The sequence below is a fragment of the Lissotriton vulgaris genome, chromosome 1_2 (assembly GCF_964263255.1).
Source record: "Lissotriton vulgaris chromosome 1_2, aLisVul1.2, whole genome shotgun sequence".
NCBI lineage: Eukaryota > Metazoa > Chordata > Amphibia > Caudata > Salamandridae > Lissotriton > Lissotriton vulgaris.
Genome location: NC_141686.1, coordinates 99,452,879 through 99,470,341, shown reverse-complemented (window position 1 = coordinate 99,470,341; position 17,463 = coordinate 99,452,879). Strand labels below are relative to the sequence as shown.

At 45.4% G+C, this 17,463-nt stretch overlaps 1 protein-coding gene across 10 annotated transcripts in view; it reads left to right on the top strand.

The window, feature by feature from the left end:
• MICAL3 (microtubule associated monooxygenase, calponin and LIM domain containing 3) overlaps positions 1-17,463 on the top strand; it is a 2,050,293-nt gene that overhangs the window by 266,683 nt on the left and 1,766,147 nt on the right. For all 10 annotated transcript variants that reach the window (XM_086952901.1, XM_086952911.1, XM_086952910.1 and 7 more), the window contains one exon: positions 6,986-7,347. In XM_086952901.1, coding sequence (XP_086809027.1) covers positions 7,084-7,347 — 264 coding nt within the window. In that variant the 5' untranslated portion in view covers positions 6,986-7,083. The remainder of the gene's footprint in view (positions 1-6,985; positions 7,348-17,463) is intronic.

Sequence of the window (17,463 nt, the reverse complement as noted above, 5' to 3'; positions counted from 1 at the left end):
TCAGATGCCCTGACATCACACTCCCCAGCAGAGCCATCATACCTCAAATTTCCAACCGCCTTAGTGTAAGAAGGAGTCTCCCCGAGCTCTGACATCTGCCAGCACCTTTCAGCAAGGACCCTGAGGGAAAGGCTGAAGATTAGGCTTCAAGGCCTGGAGGAGAGTCGACTGCAGGCTGCAGGTGGGTCTGGGCAGGCTGGGAAGGTTCCCTCTGCCTCTGCTGATGCCTCTGGGGGGCTCCCCAGAGGCAGGAAGACCAGCAAACGGCCCTGGTCTTCGTCGGCGTCGATTGCATCGACGACGACGTCGAGAGGGATGACGACGGTGTGTTCCCCATCTTCCCGGGGCTCCAGGTCGAGACGGCGTGAAGAATCGGCATCGAAGGGCCTGGGTAGGCCGCCGTCGAGACCACCGTCTACGGCGTCTTCGTCGACGTCTGTGTCGAGCTATCGGCGTCGAAGGAGCGACAGGCGTCGGCGCTCGCCGTCGAGGCGACACCGCCGGTCACCGTCGAGAAGACGGTCGGCGTCGAGGGGATCCTCGACGTCGAGGACCTCAAGAAAGCAGTCGGCGTCAAGGAGTCGTCGACGCTCGTCGTCGAAGACTGAACGGTCGACGTCGCGGAGGCGGCGTTCTGCGTCGAGGTAGAAGCGATCGACGTCGCGGAAGCGTCGCTAGACGCCGGAGTCGCGGAGGCGACGTTCGACGCCGGAAAAGCGACGCTCCTTGTCGAGAAGGAAGAGATCAGCGTCTCGGAGTTGTCCCAACTCTCCTAAGCGGCGCAGAAGGAGTTCTGGCGCCAGAAGTCACACTGCGTCTGGTGGAGGGCGCCGGAGACGGCGATCACGTACTGGAGGGTCTGGTTCGCAGTCCCCTCCCCCCAGAGAAGAAACCACCGGGCTCTGTGTACTCGGTGATATATACACCACCTCGGCCGAAGTCTCCCCCTCCTCCTGTACCTAAGGAGGATCCTCCCATCAACCCTCCGCTTCCTCCCTCATGGCAACCACCACCACCGCTTCCTCTGCATGGGCCCGCTCCTTGGTCGGAGATACCTCCTGTTCCTCCGCCAAGGTCGGTGTCACTGCCCCTTCTTCCTACAACGCCTAAGGGGACGCCTAGACCAAAACCCCAGGATAGGCCACGGAAGACGCCTCCTCGGAAACCTGCGGAGCGCCCACGAACTGGGAGGTCGCGCTCTTGTTCCAGGAGGAGGGAAGGATTGCGCAACAGGTCATCCACGCGGTCGAGACACCGCCACAGGAGGCACAGGTCTTGTTCCCATACGAGGTCCTCAGGGACTACTCTCCGACTTAGTCGGGGTCACCGGAGACAAGGGTGTCGCCGGTTGATGATCTGGTGGCTTTTCACGATGTCCTGTTAAGAGGTGCAGAAAATTGGGCATCTCGTTGACGGTGCCCACGCCCAAGACATCGGTAATTTTAGAGACACTGCACCAGGAACATCTGTCTCGTCCATTATTGCCACTGGTACCGGGTCCTGGAGGAACCAGCCATGGACCTTTTTTCCCACCCCGGCGGTGACTAAGGCGGCCCCCTCGAGACTACAGAAAAAATACCGGGCTCCCGATTCGGATCCGGCTTTTCTAAGAGTGGAACCTCCTCCAGACACTGTGATAGTGACGGTTGCTGGTAAACAGCATGCCACCACTCCGTCATCCACAGTCCCTCCAGATAAAGAGTCTAGATGGATGGATTCGGCTGGGAGGAAGGTGTGTGGGACGTCGGCGACCTCCATGAAGGCTGCGAGTGCCACGGACTTGTTGGGGCGCTATGACCGTGCCCTCTGGGACTCCCTCCAGCAGTTTGTGGAACACCTACCTCGTGACAAGCGAGAAGATTTCCAGGAGGTGTTAAATGAGGGAATGTTGGTGGCGAATCAAGTCATCAGAGCTGCAGCTGATTCTTCCCTCTTGGCAGCGCATGGCTTCTGCCATGGGATTAACCAGCGACGACACGCCTGGCTCCGCCTTACATCACTGAAACCTGACGCACAACAAAGGGTTGCCAATCTTCCATTAACTGGCGAAACCCTATTTGGGAAACATGCGGATGACGAAATGGCTCGCATGAAGGCGGAGGCTGAAACGCTCACGGCTGTGGGTCTGGAAAAGCCCAAAGAGACAAAGAAATTGTACCGTCCGTTCCAGAGACGGTTCGGTGGACAGGGCAGAGGGCGTGGCCAAGCTTCGGGACAGCAACAGCAACAGCAACAAAAGCAACAGTTCCGAAGGCCGTTCCAGAAGCGCCAGAAAGGCAGAGGCGGCCAACAGTCGGCACCAGCGACCAAAGGCCCGGCCGGGTCTAGGCCCTGAACGCTTACTTCCCCTGCATCCGTTACCCACTAAGGTGGGGGGAAGCGTTTAATTTTTCTCCACTCTGCCAGAAAAAATTGCTCAGGACAAGTGGGTGCTGAATATTGTTTGCAATGGATACAGTCTTCGATTCACCAGCCCGCCTCCAGCAATTCCACCGGTCAGCTCGCAGTTTCAGCTGCGCGAGCTCCAGGCGGAGGCCGATATCCTGTTAAGGAAAAGGGCGATAGAAGACGTACCTCTGTCTCAGAGAGGAAGAGGTCTGTACTCCCGGTTCTTTCTGGTTTGCAAGAAGGACAAGAACGAGTTCAGGCCCATTCTGGACTTGCGACAGGCAAACAAGTGGATTCGCAGAGAGAAGTTTTGCATGCTGTCGTTGCATCAGATTTATCCTCAGTCGCAACAGGGAGACTGGCTATGTGCTATAGACCTACAGGATGCGTACTTCCATGTGCCCATTGCACACAAACACAGGAAGTTCCTGCGATTCCAAGTCGGCGCCAATCATTATCAATACACAGTACTCCCATTCGGACTAAAGTCTGTGCCGAGAACATTCTCGAAGTGCATGGCGGTGGTAGCAACACACCTTAGGAAGAACAAGGTGTTCGTCTACCCGTACCTGGACGATTGGTTGATCAAGGCCTCCTCCTTCTCGGAAGCTCGAGCACACTTCCAGAAGACGTGCGTTCTCTTGAACAAGCTGGGGTTGCACATAAACATGTCCAAGTCTGTCCCGACTCCAGTCCAATGCATACAGTACTTAGGAGCCTCCATCAATACGCTGTCAGCAAGCGTGTCTCCTTCGGAGGAGCGACGATTATCACTCCTTCGGAAGGCTCAGGCTCTTATGACCACTCCATCTACAACAGTGAGGACGGTGTCTTCTCTTCTGGGATCGATGGCCTCTTGCATCTTCCTAACGCCATACGCACGACTGCACATGAGACCGTTGCAAGAGTGCTTGAAGGACCAGTGGGATCAGAGGAAAGGATCTTGGGACGACAAGATACGACTGTCTCTGCATGCTCTTCAGTCTCTGAAGTGGTGGTGTTCAGCGGAGAATCTCCTCAGAGGGGTTCCCTTCCACAAGGACATTCCCATGCAGACTGTCGTGACGGATGCTTCTCTCCACAGTTGGGGGTGCACTCCGGAGACTTACAGATTCAAGGAACGTGGTCCCCGATGGAGGCCACGTATCACATCAATTTCCTGGAACTCAGAGCTGTTCACTTGGCACTGAAGGCCTTTCATCCGTCCTTTCAGACCAACTCTCTGCTTGTACAGACGGACAATACGACCACGATGTATTACCTCAACAAGTAGGGGGGTTCGAGATCATGCACTCTGTCGCAGGAGGCGCAGGCGATCTGGCTCTGGCTTCTGGCCAGAGGACTGATGATAACGGCTACCCATCTGCCAGGTGTGCAGAATGTTCAGGCGGACGTACTGAGCAGACTGATTCAGGAAAACCAGGAATGGGTCATAAACGACGAAGTACTAGGAGAAGTCTTCGCAAGGTGGGGGACTCAGACGTAGATCTGTTCGCCACTGCCGAAAACAGCAAATGCCGAGACTTCGCCTCCAGGTACTACCAGCAGGGGACGCTGGGGAATGCGCTATGGATCAACTGGTCGAACAGCTTTCTGTACGCTTTTCCACCCATTCCCCTGATTCCGGCGGTACTCATCAAGCTGGCCCGGTCCAGGGCTCGGATGATACCTATTGCCCCGGAATGGCCCAAGCAGTGGTGGTTCACGGACCTGCTTCACCGGTCTCTCCTTCCTCACATACGGCTGCCGTGCAGGCCGGACCTTCTCACGAAGGTCGGGGGGCAGATGTTGCACCCCAACCTCTCGTCTTTGAGTTTGGCGGCATGGCTCCTGAGATAGTGCAATATGGCCATTTGAATCTGCCCGAAGATTGCATGGACATACTGAAGGAGTCTAAGAGACCTTCCACTCGGACTTCCTATGCTTACAAGTGGAAGAGGTTCTGTATCTGGTGCAAGTCCAAGAACTATGACCCGATGACATGCAAGGAAGACTGCCTCCTTCCTTACCTTCTACATTTGGCGCAGTCTGGACTTAATGTTCATTCCATTAAGGTTCATCTCGCTGCATTGACTGCCTACAGGAAATGCCCTTCACAGACTTCCTTCTTCCAGATCCCTGTGACCAAAGATTTTTTGGAAGGCTTGAAGAAAGTGTTCCCTTTTGTCCGGCTTCCTTCGCCTTCATGGGAATTGAATGTGGTGCTGTCCAGATTGATGAAGGAGCCTTTTGAACCTATTCATAAGGCTTCGTTGCAGCACCTGTCCTGGAAGGCGGCGTTCCTCGTGGCCATTACATCGGCCCGCAGGGTGAGTGAAATTCAGGCGTTGTGTTGCCAAGAACCTTATACTGTATTTCATGCTGCTAAGGTTGTTATGCGTACTCACCCTAAATTTCTTCCCAAGGTTATTTCTGATTTTCATGTCAACCAGACCATAACTTTGCCTACGTTTTTTCAGAATCCTTCATCTCCAACAGAAAGGTCTCTACATTCCCTGGATGTTAGGAGGGTGCTGAAATTTTGTCTGGATAAAACCAAAGATATTCGTAGGTCAGACCAATTGTTTATCAATTATGGATCAATTATGGATCGGTCAGGATGGGTCTTGCTACCTCTAAGCAGTCCATTTCTAGGTGGATTGTGTCCTGCATACAGTTGTGTTACCATAAAGCTAATAAGACCTTAGGGGGTAAACCCAAGGCTCATTCCACCAGGGGAAAAGCTGCCACAACAGCTTTGCTCCGTAATGTTCCAATTGTTCAGACAGGCATTCATGGAATGCATTGGAAAAAATGTTCACCTGTCTTGACGCCCGAATGGACGGTAGGTCTCCATCAATGGTGTAACAAAGGCCCCTGCAGCTCCCTCAGCACAGTAGTCTGGATGGAGAGTTCCTGATTGAGTCGGGGGAGAGGTAGGGGTGGAGCTCCATGTTCCTTGCAGGGGGTCCCACTCAAGTTTTGGTATGCCAGTGGTCTCCATGGCAGATCTCAAGGTAATGGACTAGTTGGAGAGATTTCTTTATGTAATTTTCTCTTCTCTGATATTCCCCCAAGGATTGTGAGCATACTCAAAGCCTTGGGTACTAGGCAATCAATTTGTTTCGTAAACCCCCAAATGTATGTTTCGAACATCATGCATATTTCCTGGAGAGTGTTATCAGACTTTATCAATGAGGTCTTCTGCCCGAGGACAGAATGGGGATACTTCACTCCATCCTACATTTGCCCATCTTGAGCATCTGTAAAAGATGTTGTTAGCATTTGTTTTCCACTTGTTTCGTAGTAAAGTTTGTGGTCTCTACCCCCAACTCTCAATACAACAGCAGATACTTGGGATACTTCGGACAGTAGTTTCTGCCTAGTGTCATGACATGTTGTCATGTCATTCTCCAGACTCCTAGTTGAATAAGATGTTAAATTGCATTCAAGTAAGCTATTTTTAGCAGCCATTGGAACCTACCGGAATAAGCCTGTAAATCATGTTTACCTCCAACAATTTCACTGACTATCAGGTGATTAGCCGGTTTTATTTGTTCATTCAGTGTGAAAGCCTGCTGCTATATGAAAGCCTTAAAGCTGTCCTCCAGTCAAGAAGCTCTTCAAACCAATGGTGTATTGAAGTTATTTGAGCCACTGTTGCTTCGATTCCACTTTCCAGGCATGTACCTGTTGAATAGAGATGCTGGATAGCTATATGGACCAACAGACAGGCAAACTGCACTGAAATGTGATAAAGTATTTAGAGTGCAGTAGTGCTTATTGTCCTGTGCATTGCTTTGGCTTTTTTTCTATTATCTCTTGCTATCCAATCTCTCTGCCTGGAGATAGGCAGTATGTAGGGGGGGGGGGGGGGGGAGTCAAATTACTTTCCTTGTTCCTCAGATGCTCTTGTTCAACACCCTTTCCTCTAGTCACACCTCCATCCCATCATTCAAAATCGTCTTCCTAAATGACTTCGATTTCAGGAGCAGATGTTTGCACTCCGATGATTGGGAGACTGAATGAAGAGGTTCAGTGCTGATGGAGAATTGGGAATGGCAGTGAATGCTTGCTTGTATCATAATGACTATGTAAAGTGCTGTATAATTCAGTAGAAGAAAAACGTGTAACTAATAAGGTGAGTCTACAGGTTATGGATGTGTCGATTCTATTTTGCAGGGCTCTTCCTCCTTTAAAGAACAAGCATTCTGTCTTAGTAAGATTCCCGAAAAGATACCTTACTTGGGAACATTTTGTTAATGGAAACTAATATTATCATATTCGTTTTATTTCAGTATTGAGCACTGTTTTAGCAGTGCTCATGCTTTGATGTGTCTTGTGCCTCTGTTGCTTGATTGGAAACACAGCAGTTACATCAAAGTCTTTGTCAGATATTTGTTAATAAAAAAAATCGCTTTAGGAGACTAGATTGGTCTCTGTAAAGTTATTCATGTCTGTATTTGTTGACTGTTCTTTGAAGTTTGTGAACAAGCTTGGTGTGAAGTACCCTTCCTTTGGTTTCTTCTTAAAGCTGTTCCTCTTTCCACAGGCCATGACATTGTCTCTAATAAATGCCAATAACTCCCCTAATGCTTATGTTTTTAATTTATTTTAGGGTAATCATGTTTGCAGTCTGGAGCTGAAGACTTGCCTACAGTCAACGGAGCTTGAAGTTCCGCCTCCCTCGGGGAACTGCCTCGCTGGGAGGGCAGCATGGATGAAGTCCGGAATGAAAAGGTCAAACAGGCACATGTTCTCTTTGACAAGTTTGTCCAGGCTTCTACCTGTAAGGGAACACTAAAGGGTTTTCAGGAGCTTTGTGACTACCTCGAACTTAAACCTAGAGATTACCGGTCCTTCTACTACAAGCTAAAATCTAAGCTTAGTTACTGGAAGGCTAAAGCTCTCTGGTCAAAGTTGGATAAGAGAGGTTGTCATAAGGATTTCAAGAAAGGGAAAGCATGCTCCAATACTAAGGTAAGAACATATCTTTCTTCATAAAAACTTCTAATTTCTAAAGAAGTGAGATTGCAGTTTGGAAACCAAATGCCAGCTGCTTCAACCTCAGTATGAAACATAATGAAATCTACCTCCGCTTTAAGTTAAGAGTGAATACAAGCCAACTTCAATCCTTAGGTTGTGGGCAAAGCAGGGTGCCTCCAGACACAGAACAAGGGTTAATCTGTCCCAAGATAATGGGTAATGCTTCCACCCTCCAGCCCAAGATAAAAATGAATGCACGCTGGACCCAAACCCTAGTTCCCTGGCTAACGGCATTCAAACCCAAGGTAATATGACGTAGAGCTGTTGGAGACAGGCACACTGCAAAATGAAAATGTACTTTATTTGGGTAAAGTGAGCTTGTGAAGTCATTTCTTGAAGGTGTTGAAGTGAGAACCCTAGAAGCCTAATTAAATATTGACTGGTCAGGAGAGAAATTCACACAACTTTGCCAAGTCTTCTTGACATCTGTCAGTTTGCAAAACTTGTGGTACTTTGTGTGAACATGAATGTTAGATTTTGTGAAACGTGGCAGATGAAGGAACTACAGTTTAAAAGGCAAAATGTTTGACTGCAAGGAGAAGTAAGTCCAAAGGCCATACTGTTGGTGCCAAGGAGAATGTGTTCATTTCCCAAGGTGGTTACAAAGTGTCAATACTTATAAGCGATGAGACTAAATGTATGACAATGAGGCTGGCCTTCAAATCTTTCAACCTTTCAATTCTATTCTGATTGTTCCATTTCAGTTTCTCCAGATTGGTTGCTTTCCAGGTGTTCATTCAAAACTGAGGCTATACATACTCATGCCTTACAACCTTACCTCTTTGTGGTTACATTTGAGATCCATACTATTGAACAAAATGTTCAATCAGCAGTTTTCCTTTTTTTTTTTTTTAAATATTTTTATTGACGATTTTTACAGCAATTTTTACCCCCGCCCCCCCGCACCAGTCAATATCTTTCAACAGCAGGTAAATTTCTGAATAATCACATAAAACAATTCCATTGCGTACTTGCATACTTCCATAATATATACTTCCTATAGCAAAACAAAACGAATTGGGGAAGAAAAAGAAGAACACAGTAGATAAGAAAACATTAATAAAACGCAGTTAAAGGGAAATATAAAGGGGACAAAAGATACCCCAAAGAGGCATATGTAAGGCGTATATATATTTTATCACATCCAGCTCTACACCCCCCTAGACACTTGCCATCCTACTTTTCCATTCTAAAATGGGCTTCCACAGCTGTAGTCCCAGGGCTCTACCCTTTTTCCCCCTTCTGGCATAGATAGCTTTCTCCAGATTATACATATGCAGTAACCTAGCCAACCAGTGCTGGAACGGGGGTGGTATCTTATCTTTCCAAGCAGCTGCTATACATAGGCGCAAAACAGCCATGGCCACAAACAAAAACCCCCCATTTTGATTTTGCTGTGAGTTACTCCCCTCTAGTCCTAGTAGTATTACTTCTGGTGTCAGCTTCAATTTATATGCCAAGGAGTTATCAAAAAATGTTTCGATACTTTTTATTAGCGGAGAAAGGTTTGGGCACCCCGCAAACATATCAATCGGCAGTTTTCCATTCGATTATATCCATCTATATTCAGGTAATGGGTTTCTGATTAGATCAATTTAAAGAAAATCCCAGCACACCCTGTTATCCTCCTTTAGGGATTAATTGATCATACTCAAATTTTATTTTTATGAAGTGTCCACTAGTTAGCCCGCGGAATAGCACCTTCTCCATTACTTGCATTTAACTTACATGGTACTGTCAAGCAAGAGCACTGTAATTGTAAAACAGCCGAAAACTAACTGCTTTTTTAAAGGCCTGTCAAATCCTTTCGGTAACTAATTAAGCACACCAAAATAAATGATTTGAAGCTACATGGCTTGGGCTGAATAGAAATGCTCAATAAACAAGAAAAAAAGAGGAACCCATAATAAAGGTCTCTGATAAGAGGGAATATAGTGATGATGGCCGAGACCTGTATGAAAGAAGCAAACAGGCAATTCATAATGAAGGCTCACTATAAGAAACTTGCAACAGATCCCATAAAAACCATCCTGATAGAGTTAGGGGGTGAGGGCTGGGGGAGGATAGAGGGGGGTGAGGATGGGGTTAGGGGGGATCTCCAGCTTAACCGGCTGATCCTCTTGGTTTGTTTGGCCCTGATCGGGTGCATAAAATCCCCTGGGTAGCACATGTAAAAGGCAGTTTTTACCTCCCTTGGGAGATAGAACATTTTTACCGATCCCATTTCTCTTTCCTGTTGAGATCTTATCTGTATAATGAGGCTGTTCTTGCAACAAGCCCTATTGGAAAGGGAACCGCGTGAGCTGCAGAAACCCTTGGTGTGTGCACACATGCTCCTGAAGATTGTCCAAGGCATGGAGCCCTATTTATCTCAGGTACACCACCAGCGAGATAGGTTTATTTTGGCCAGGTTCAGCTCCCTTCATCTGTTGGCCTCTCCAAGTGGTTGGGCTTTACTTGAGTGTAGGCTGCCCTGCGGCTGCGACAAGTCTCCGTAGGACACCCTACACTTTGTAAAGTTTTGCTGCCTATTTTAGTATGCCCAGTAAGTTATTTTTACTTCCGCTGCTGAAGTCCCTCAATTTTTCACAAGTACGCTGATCCTGGTTTACCTGCAGATGCTTCCCAATTAATTATGTTTGCCGTTTTATGTTTTATATCAGCTGCGTTGACGGCTAGGAGATTGAGGCCTGATTAATGTCTGCTCTGATTATGCCATCTTTGGGTTTTTTAATGACTGGTATTTTCAAGTGAAGAGGTTTTACTGAGATGTTTTTATATTTCTGTGTATTGCATTATTTTATTGTTGTTTTGGTCAACTGAATAATGATTTTATGACGATGGTATTTAAAAGTAAGTCAATTACGATAAATTGGTTTTAATAAAATATAAAGCCATTAGGTAAATGAAATACAATCTTAATATAAAGTAAAATTTAGAAGACAATCTTGTTGACTTTGATTAATAAGAAATTATAATTCAAGTTTTGTGGTGGTGAAGGTTTGATCTGTCTCTAAATTGGAATCTATGTATTGGCTCCTTTATAAAATAGGATTCTAAGGATGGTTCAGTAAATGTATATTCTAATAGAGATCAGGCTCTTTCACAAGTTAAGCCCCCTTTTCTTTTCTCATAATCTCTTTGCGTTTAAGTGTTCTCATCCTGGTCAGTCAGTCCATCTGTGGCAGCTTGTATTCCTGATTCAGTTTTCTTACAGTAGTTATGTTAAAATAGAGATGATTGGGGCGTGACTTTGGCTCATAATAAAAACTGCTTCAGAGTGTCCTCGCCCACCTTACTGCAAACACAGAGACAGCATCATAAATCACCTATGCAATGTAGTAACCGGTGTTCCCCATGCAAAGTTTGGCACCAGGTGTTTAGGACAGTAAGTTAAGTAGTGCTTTGATATTTGTTATGTAGATATTATTAAGCTTTTACACACTTATCTCTGACTACTTATGATGCATATAAATAACTGGAAGGAGGTTAGCATTCAAGCTTGTGATCGCTGGTTCAATTGCTCTACCACCATAGACTGTTTTACTGATTTTACGATAATGGTTGTTTTTTGCTTTTGTTTAGGAAGATGATTTGACCCAGATAGTATAGTGTCTATTTATTTGCAAGTGTTTGTATGAATTCACTCAGTCTATAATCGTTAACGTCCTTATACGATTTTTCCCAAAGGACATGAGTTTTGCTATATTAACTGTTAGTCTGTTCACTTTGAAATTCATTCAGTCTCGAGAATCGTTTTTGTAGGCTGTATGGTGTTTGTAAGAAAATTGGCAGTTCATCTACATAGGCCAGGTGATTTGCTTACTTGAGTGGAAGTCTGCCTGGATTGGTTTTGTAAATTGGCAGCTCCACAATTTGTAAGGAAATGAGAAGAGTGCCAGTGCACACCCTTGTTTAACTCCAGTTTCAATAAACAACCCGGGGCAGAGTCCATTGTTTGAAAGTTTGATTCTTACAGGATGCGCAAGTGCTTGGTCAAGCCCCTTGCTTGATCATTTCTCCCAAATCCGATTACTGTCTACTTGTCAAATACCGTGCTGTTGTGAATGTAGGATGCATAAAGCATTTCTTTTTTAATATCAGTATTTTGTTGCTAGCAGTGTAAGAGCTCAAATTTTATTAATCGTCCAACATCTTGGTCAAATCCATCTTGACTGTCAGGAAACACAAATCACTTGCCTGCTCATTAAGTAATGCAATGAGGCAAAAGTTATTTAGATTACTTGTAGGGCCCTTTTTTTCTGTAAAGGATTGTTGGATAGAAGACTATGTACGCTTTGTGGCTGAGGGGATATAAAATTGAAGACCCAGTGCAATAGCAAGTTCGATGTACCAAGTACTGCTCATTCTAGTTTTAATAACGTTTTCAACACTTAATAGTAGTAGTTTTATGTTGAAAGTGCTGTTCCACATGTTATTTGTTAGGAATATCTTAATGCCATTATCGTGTTAGTGACTCCAAGCTTTCATGAAAAAAGTGTAAGGTAATTTGTTGCAGATTGTAGTCACTTTGTGGGTTGTGATGTTTTTGAAATTTTAGCACAGGTGGTCATTGCAGAAATGTGGACTGAGTATCGCCAAATGCTCCAAAATGGAAACCATGTGGATTATTAGAACTGGAAGAGTGCGTTTATCTCAAAGTGAATCAATTCATCCAATAATACCAACTATATATTTCCCACTGGATGTATAGAAGAATTTTACGAATCCTCTTAGTAGACCAATGGTCAGCTCTCTTGGGTAACTTTGAATAATTCATCCAGATACCTTGATCTGATTCTCTTTGAATACATTACAGCTCTGTGGGACTCATTGGATCTCTTGTTGAAGATAAACATTATATGGAACGAATCATTTCATGGTGATGTTTTTTTTGCATGTCTCTGCCACACGAACAAGGCATAGAGGCCTGTTCGTAAGAGCCAGGTTCTTCAGCTATGAAGGCATACAGGCATGAACCTAATGATGCAGGAATTACTGTCAAACTCACAATGTCTTTATATTCAGTGCTTCACTATACATGCTGAAGAAGGTACTTCGATCAGCAGTTCCTTCACCCTATCATACCCAGCCTATTTATGGAGTTGAAACTTCCTGTCGAAAAAAAAGCAAGAAATTATATGAAGTCTTCTGATAAAGATGTATTGAGTTATTTTTGTTTTTTATGGAGCCCAAATCCTCCTAGACAATATAGCTAACAAATTAAATAAGAACAATCGCAGCATTCGATTCACTGTTAAAATCAGTTCATAAAATTTGACATCTTAGATGTAACAATGCACTTATAAAATGGAAAACTGTGCAGCAAAATGCAAAGAAAGGCGACCTCTAATAATCGCATACTGCAAGCGTATAATGGGAACATCAAAATACTCAGGTGGACTGAAAAGAGCTCAGCGTATTTGCTCCACAGATGACTTGCATGATGGCAAAAATCCTGGATAGGGGCCATCCAGATTAGTGCACTAAGATGCATCAGATAGTGAAATTAAAAACAGACAATATATTGCTCGAAATCATAACAAGCAAACAAAAAATAATCAGGAAAATAATAAGGAAAACAAATGCAGGTTCGTAATGGAATTTAGTACAGAGTATCAAACAATTGAATATGATCTTACACAATTGAATATGATCTTACACAAAATTTAAAATGTACTAGGCATGGATTAACATCTAAAGCACCCAAAAAGGCTGCTTTCATATATGTTCGGCCGGCATGTGTATCTAAGTACATGCAATCTTAAGCCTGCATTGCAAAAAAACATAAGGAAACATGATTGATTTTGACTGAAAACAAAGCTTTTTGTGAATGTGGATCGTGCAAGGCCTGTTCCCTTGAAGGCAACAGAAATAAATTACCATACTTTTGACAGCAAATAAAAGAATGCATCCCATGCAATGCTAATCATGCCATATATGGATTTTAGTGCACATGCAAAAAAAAAAATTCTCTGGGAACTACTGACAAATTTAATTAAAGTAAGACAACTGCAGCACCTAAAGCAATACAAAGTGATAAGTTGCCCCCTGACAAAACAGCAAGGTAACTCCAAAGAAATGACTTACTATGGTATGAGATATATATCCAATTACTTAATAGGGGGAGGTCAAGAACTCATTAAGAAAGGAAGAACACAAATTTATATTTCTTCCATCAATTCAGTTCTTTATGGAGATACGGAACTCCTATGGAGGTCTACTTAACCCAATATCGAAAATACAAAAATACATAGGACACATTAAATACAAACCTAATTATATGCAGCTTATTAATAGCATTAAAAATATCAAAAAGTTAAAACCATCTTCGCACAAACCATTATTATGGGTGAAAGCATCAGACACGTATAGGCCTCCAAACTAATAGCCATCTAGGGGGGCATATTTTGGATCCCTTGTTCACCAATCTGTCGGGGATTCAAATCACCTCCGTCTCTCTGGTGGAATGGACAGACCACTTCTTGGTGTCCATCCTCTGCCCTGTCTCGGCCACTCCTTCCATCTCTACGGCTAGACGGGTTCAGAAGAGGGCTTGGAAAAAGCTTAGGTTAGACGACTTTCATCGTCTTCTATTAGAGGAGCCGCTGGGCCCTTTGACGGATGTGGAAAAGGGGTATGACCTCTTCTGTTCTTGGATTACTAGGGCCTTGGACTCTGATACCCATTGTTTCAATTAAAATCAATCCCAGAGAGTCGAGACCCTGGTACGATGGCACACTTCGGGCCCTAAAGGGTGCCTGTAGACGAGCTGAGAGGGCTTGGAGGAAAACCTATGGGGCTGATCTAAAAGCTGCATATGCCAAGTCCGTCAAGCTCTACCATCGAGCCATCTGCCGAGCTCGTGCGGCTTTCTATGCCACCGAATTCCGGAACAGTTCGAATCCGTCGAAAGCCATCTTTAAGGCCGTAAAAGATCTCACGACGAAGCGGACTACCTCTACGACCGTAAGCTCCCTTTCCCACTGTGAATCCCTTGCATCTTACTTCTTGGGGAAGGTCCAAGCTATATATAGGACATTCCCTAGCATAGGGTTCACTGGGGAAAGTACCAATGGGGCCCACCATCAGACTACACTGCTTGTCTTCCCCCCCCTTACCTTGGATGGTTTTGACAAACTTGCGTTGCAAGTCAAATCTGGATCTCCATCCGATCCAGTAAGGCCTGCTCTCTTCCGAGATCAGGCTTTTATGGGGCGTACAGCTGTATGTTCCCTCGTCAACCTATCCTTGGAAACGGGAGTTGTTCCATCTAAGTGGAAACAAGCCGTGGTGTCCCCAATCATCAAAAAGCCCACCCTGGACCCATCCAAGCCTGAAAGTTATCGCCCCATCTCGTTGCTACCCTGGCCAGCCAAGATCACTGAGGCCCATGTCAACCTGGCCCTGTCTGAACATCTGGTACGGACCAATGCCCTCGACCCCACACAAAACGGATTCCGTGCTGGTCACAGTACGGAAACCGCGTTACTTGTGATGGTGGAACATCTCCGGGCAAGGTTGGATGCTGGTCAAACGGCGGCGCTTATTTTGTTAGATCTTAGCGCCGCCTTTGATACGGTAGACCACAGCATCCTCCTGCATCGGCTCGAGGAGACTGGCATTGGCGGTCAGGTGTTGCAATGGTTCCGCTCCTTTTTAGATGACCGCTCCTTCTGTGTTGCCATCCCTCCCTTCAAGTCCAACTACCAACCGCTGGCCATGGGGGTTCCGCAAGGGTCCTCGCTGAGTCCCACGTTGTTCAACCTTTACGTGAGACCGCTGGCTGATGTCGCTAGGCAGTGGGGCCTAACTTTGGTCTCATATGCCGACGACACACAGCTGGCGGTTACTCTCAGCGGGGATGCGGAGATTGAGGCCCCCAGGTTTCAGTCTGGACTGAAGGCGGTGGCTAGCTGGCTGACAGGCAATTGCCTTCAGCTAAACGCCACAAAAACAGAGGTGATGGTCGTCGGTAAGGGAGTGGAGCTGTGGGGTGACCACTGGTGGCCCTCAGAGTTGGGACCTACTCCGATCCCGGTATCGGAGGTGAAAAATCTGGGGGTATGGCTGGATGCGGGCCTCTCCTTTGTAGGGCATACTAAAAGAACCGCGGCCTGCTGCTTTGGACTCCTGAGGGGCTTGAGACCTGTTCTCAAGTTCTTTGATGCCCCAACCAGGCAGCTGGTGATCCAGGCCACTATCATCTCCCGCCTGGATTACGCCAGCTCTCTCCTGGCTGGGGCTAACCAGGCCGAGCTAACCCGCCTGCAACGGGTTCAGAATGCTACGGCGAGGGCGATTGTTGGCCTGCCCAGATTCTGCTCGGTGACAGGTGTCCTTCGCTCCCTACACTGGCTTCCGGTTAGGAAGCGCATCCTCTTCAAGGTTTTGTGCCTTGCTTTTAAAATCTTGAGAGGTATTGGCCCGGAAATCCTGTCGAGTTGTTTGTCCTTCTATGTTCCTGCCCGTAGCCTCCGCTCTCAGGGTCTGGCCCTTGCGGTGGTTCCCAGATTCAGGCTTAGTCGCATGGGAGGCCGCTCGTTTAGGGTAGTGGCTGCGTCAGCATGGAACTCCCTGCCTGTTGAAATCCGTTTGCTGGAGGACCTTCTGACCTTTCGGAGGGCTATAAAAACTTTCTTGTTTTAGTTGTTTTCTAGTTTCTGTTTTTACTCTCCCGTTGTGTTACGTGCTACCTTGTCTCTGCGCCAGGACGCTCCTTGGCTGGAGTATCTGTGCGCACAATAAATAGTCGTAACATAACATAACATAACAATATTAGGGCACTAACCTTAAAAAGTAACCTTGTACATACTAGAACAGAGAACTTGCAAATGTTAAATAAACTTTTGTATAGGCAAGCCGCTTGCCACGTTAGTACGAATTTTAAAACATCTTAAAAGATTGAAAGATCTGGTCACAAACCATTTCATTAAGTGTAAACCTTACACTTACAGGTCTCTGCTACTTATCGAATATTGTATTTGAAAAACCATGGCCTTAGAAAGTGACAACACATATTTTACAACACAGGACATGTTAATGTTACATGATTAAAATCTTCAACTGACCTTCACAAATTATCTCCTTTTTGGGACTTTATCCCAAAAGCCAGTAATAACAGATAGGGGGAGCAATTCCATTCTCAACAATAGGATCAATCTTTGGGTCCCATGAGGGAGATTTACGGTTACATTAGGTTGAGGTTTATTTCCACGTCTTCTGTCCTGTACCACCTGATTTCACTGATTTAACAGTCGAAAAGAATGTCTCTAACCTGACTTATTTTATAGAGAATATTTGTATATGACTCTTTAAAAGCGATTTAGGCATACAAGAGCCTGCATTCAAATTGCTTCCAAAAGTTTTTCGCCAACACAAAGGACCTGAAGAAGGCACTCTTATCTTTATGAAGGAGAATAATTTAGCTCTTAAGAGCTGCACGAAGAGTTCTCGCCTCTCCGCCCAAGAGCGAATTTCCTCATGTCCGTAAAGCGGCCAGTGCAAAGGTAAAAGTTGACATTAATCCAAACTCTAGGTTAAGATCACGAGGGGCTCTTAAAGTATTCAAACCACGCATCTAACGCAGGGTCATCCTTCTGTTACCTCAAAGTGGCAGAGACTCCTATCCAACACCTCACAGCCATTGCTTCGTGATGAAGGAATCTTAACCCTATAGACCGACAAAAGTGACCAAAATTACCCCTCCCACACAATTGAAATAATCTATTAAATTGATTTGCCTAGGATAGAGCTCTACTCGAACAAAGACTAACATGATCGCCATCCCTCCCATTACAGATCTTACCCAGCTAATGATGCAAATCTACTGTTGCCTACGTATTCATCCCCCCCTTCCCCCCCCATACTCATTTTACTTATAGATTTTTTTCAATACATATTTATTGATTTTGGATATTACAAAGACAAAACATACCATAAAGAGTCCTTTGACAGAATTTCAATAACTCACTATCCTCATCCACTCTCGGGTATAGGTAAAAAGTACTATTGTGAATGAATTACAAAAGAATGTCCTAGAAATCAACG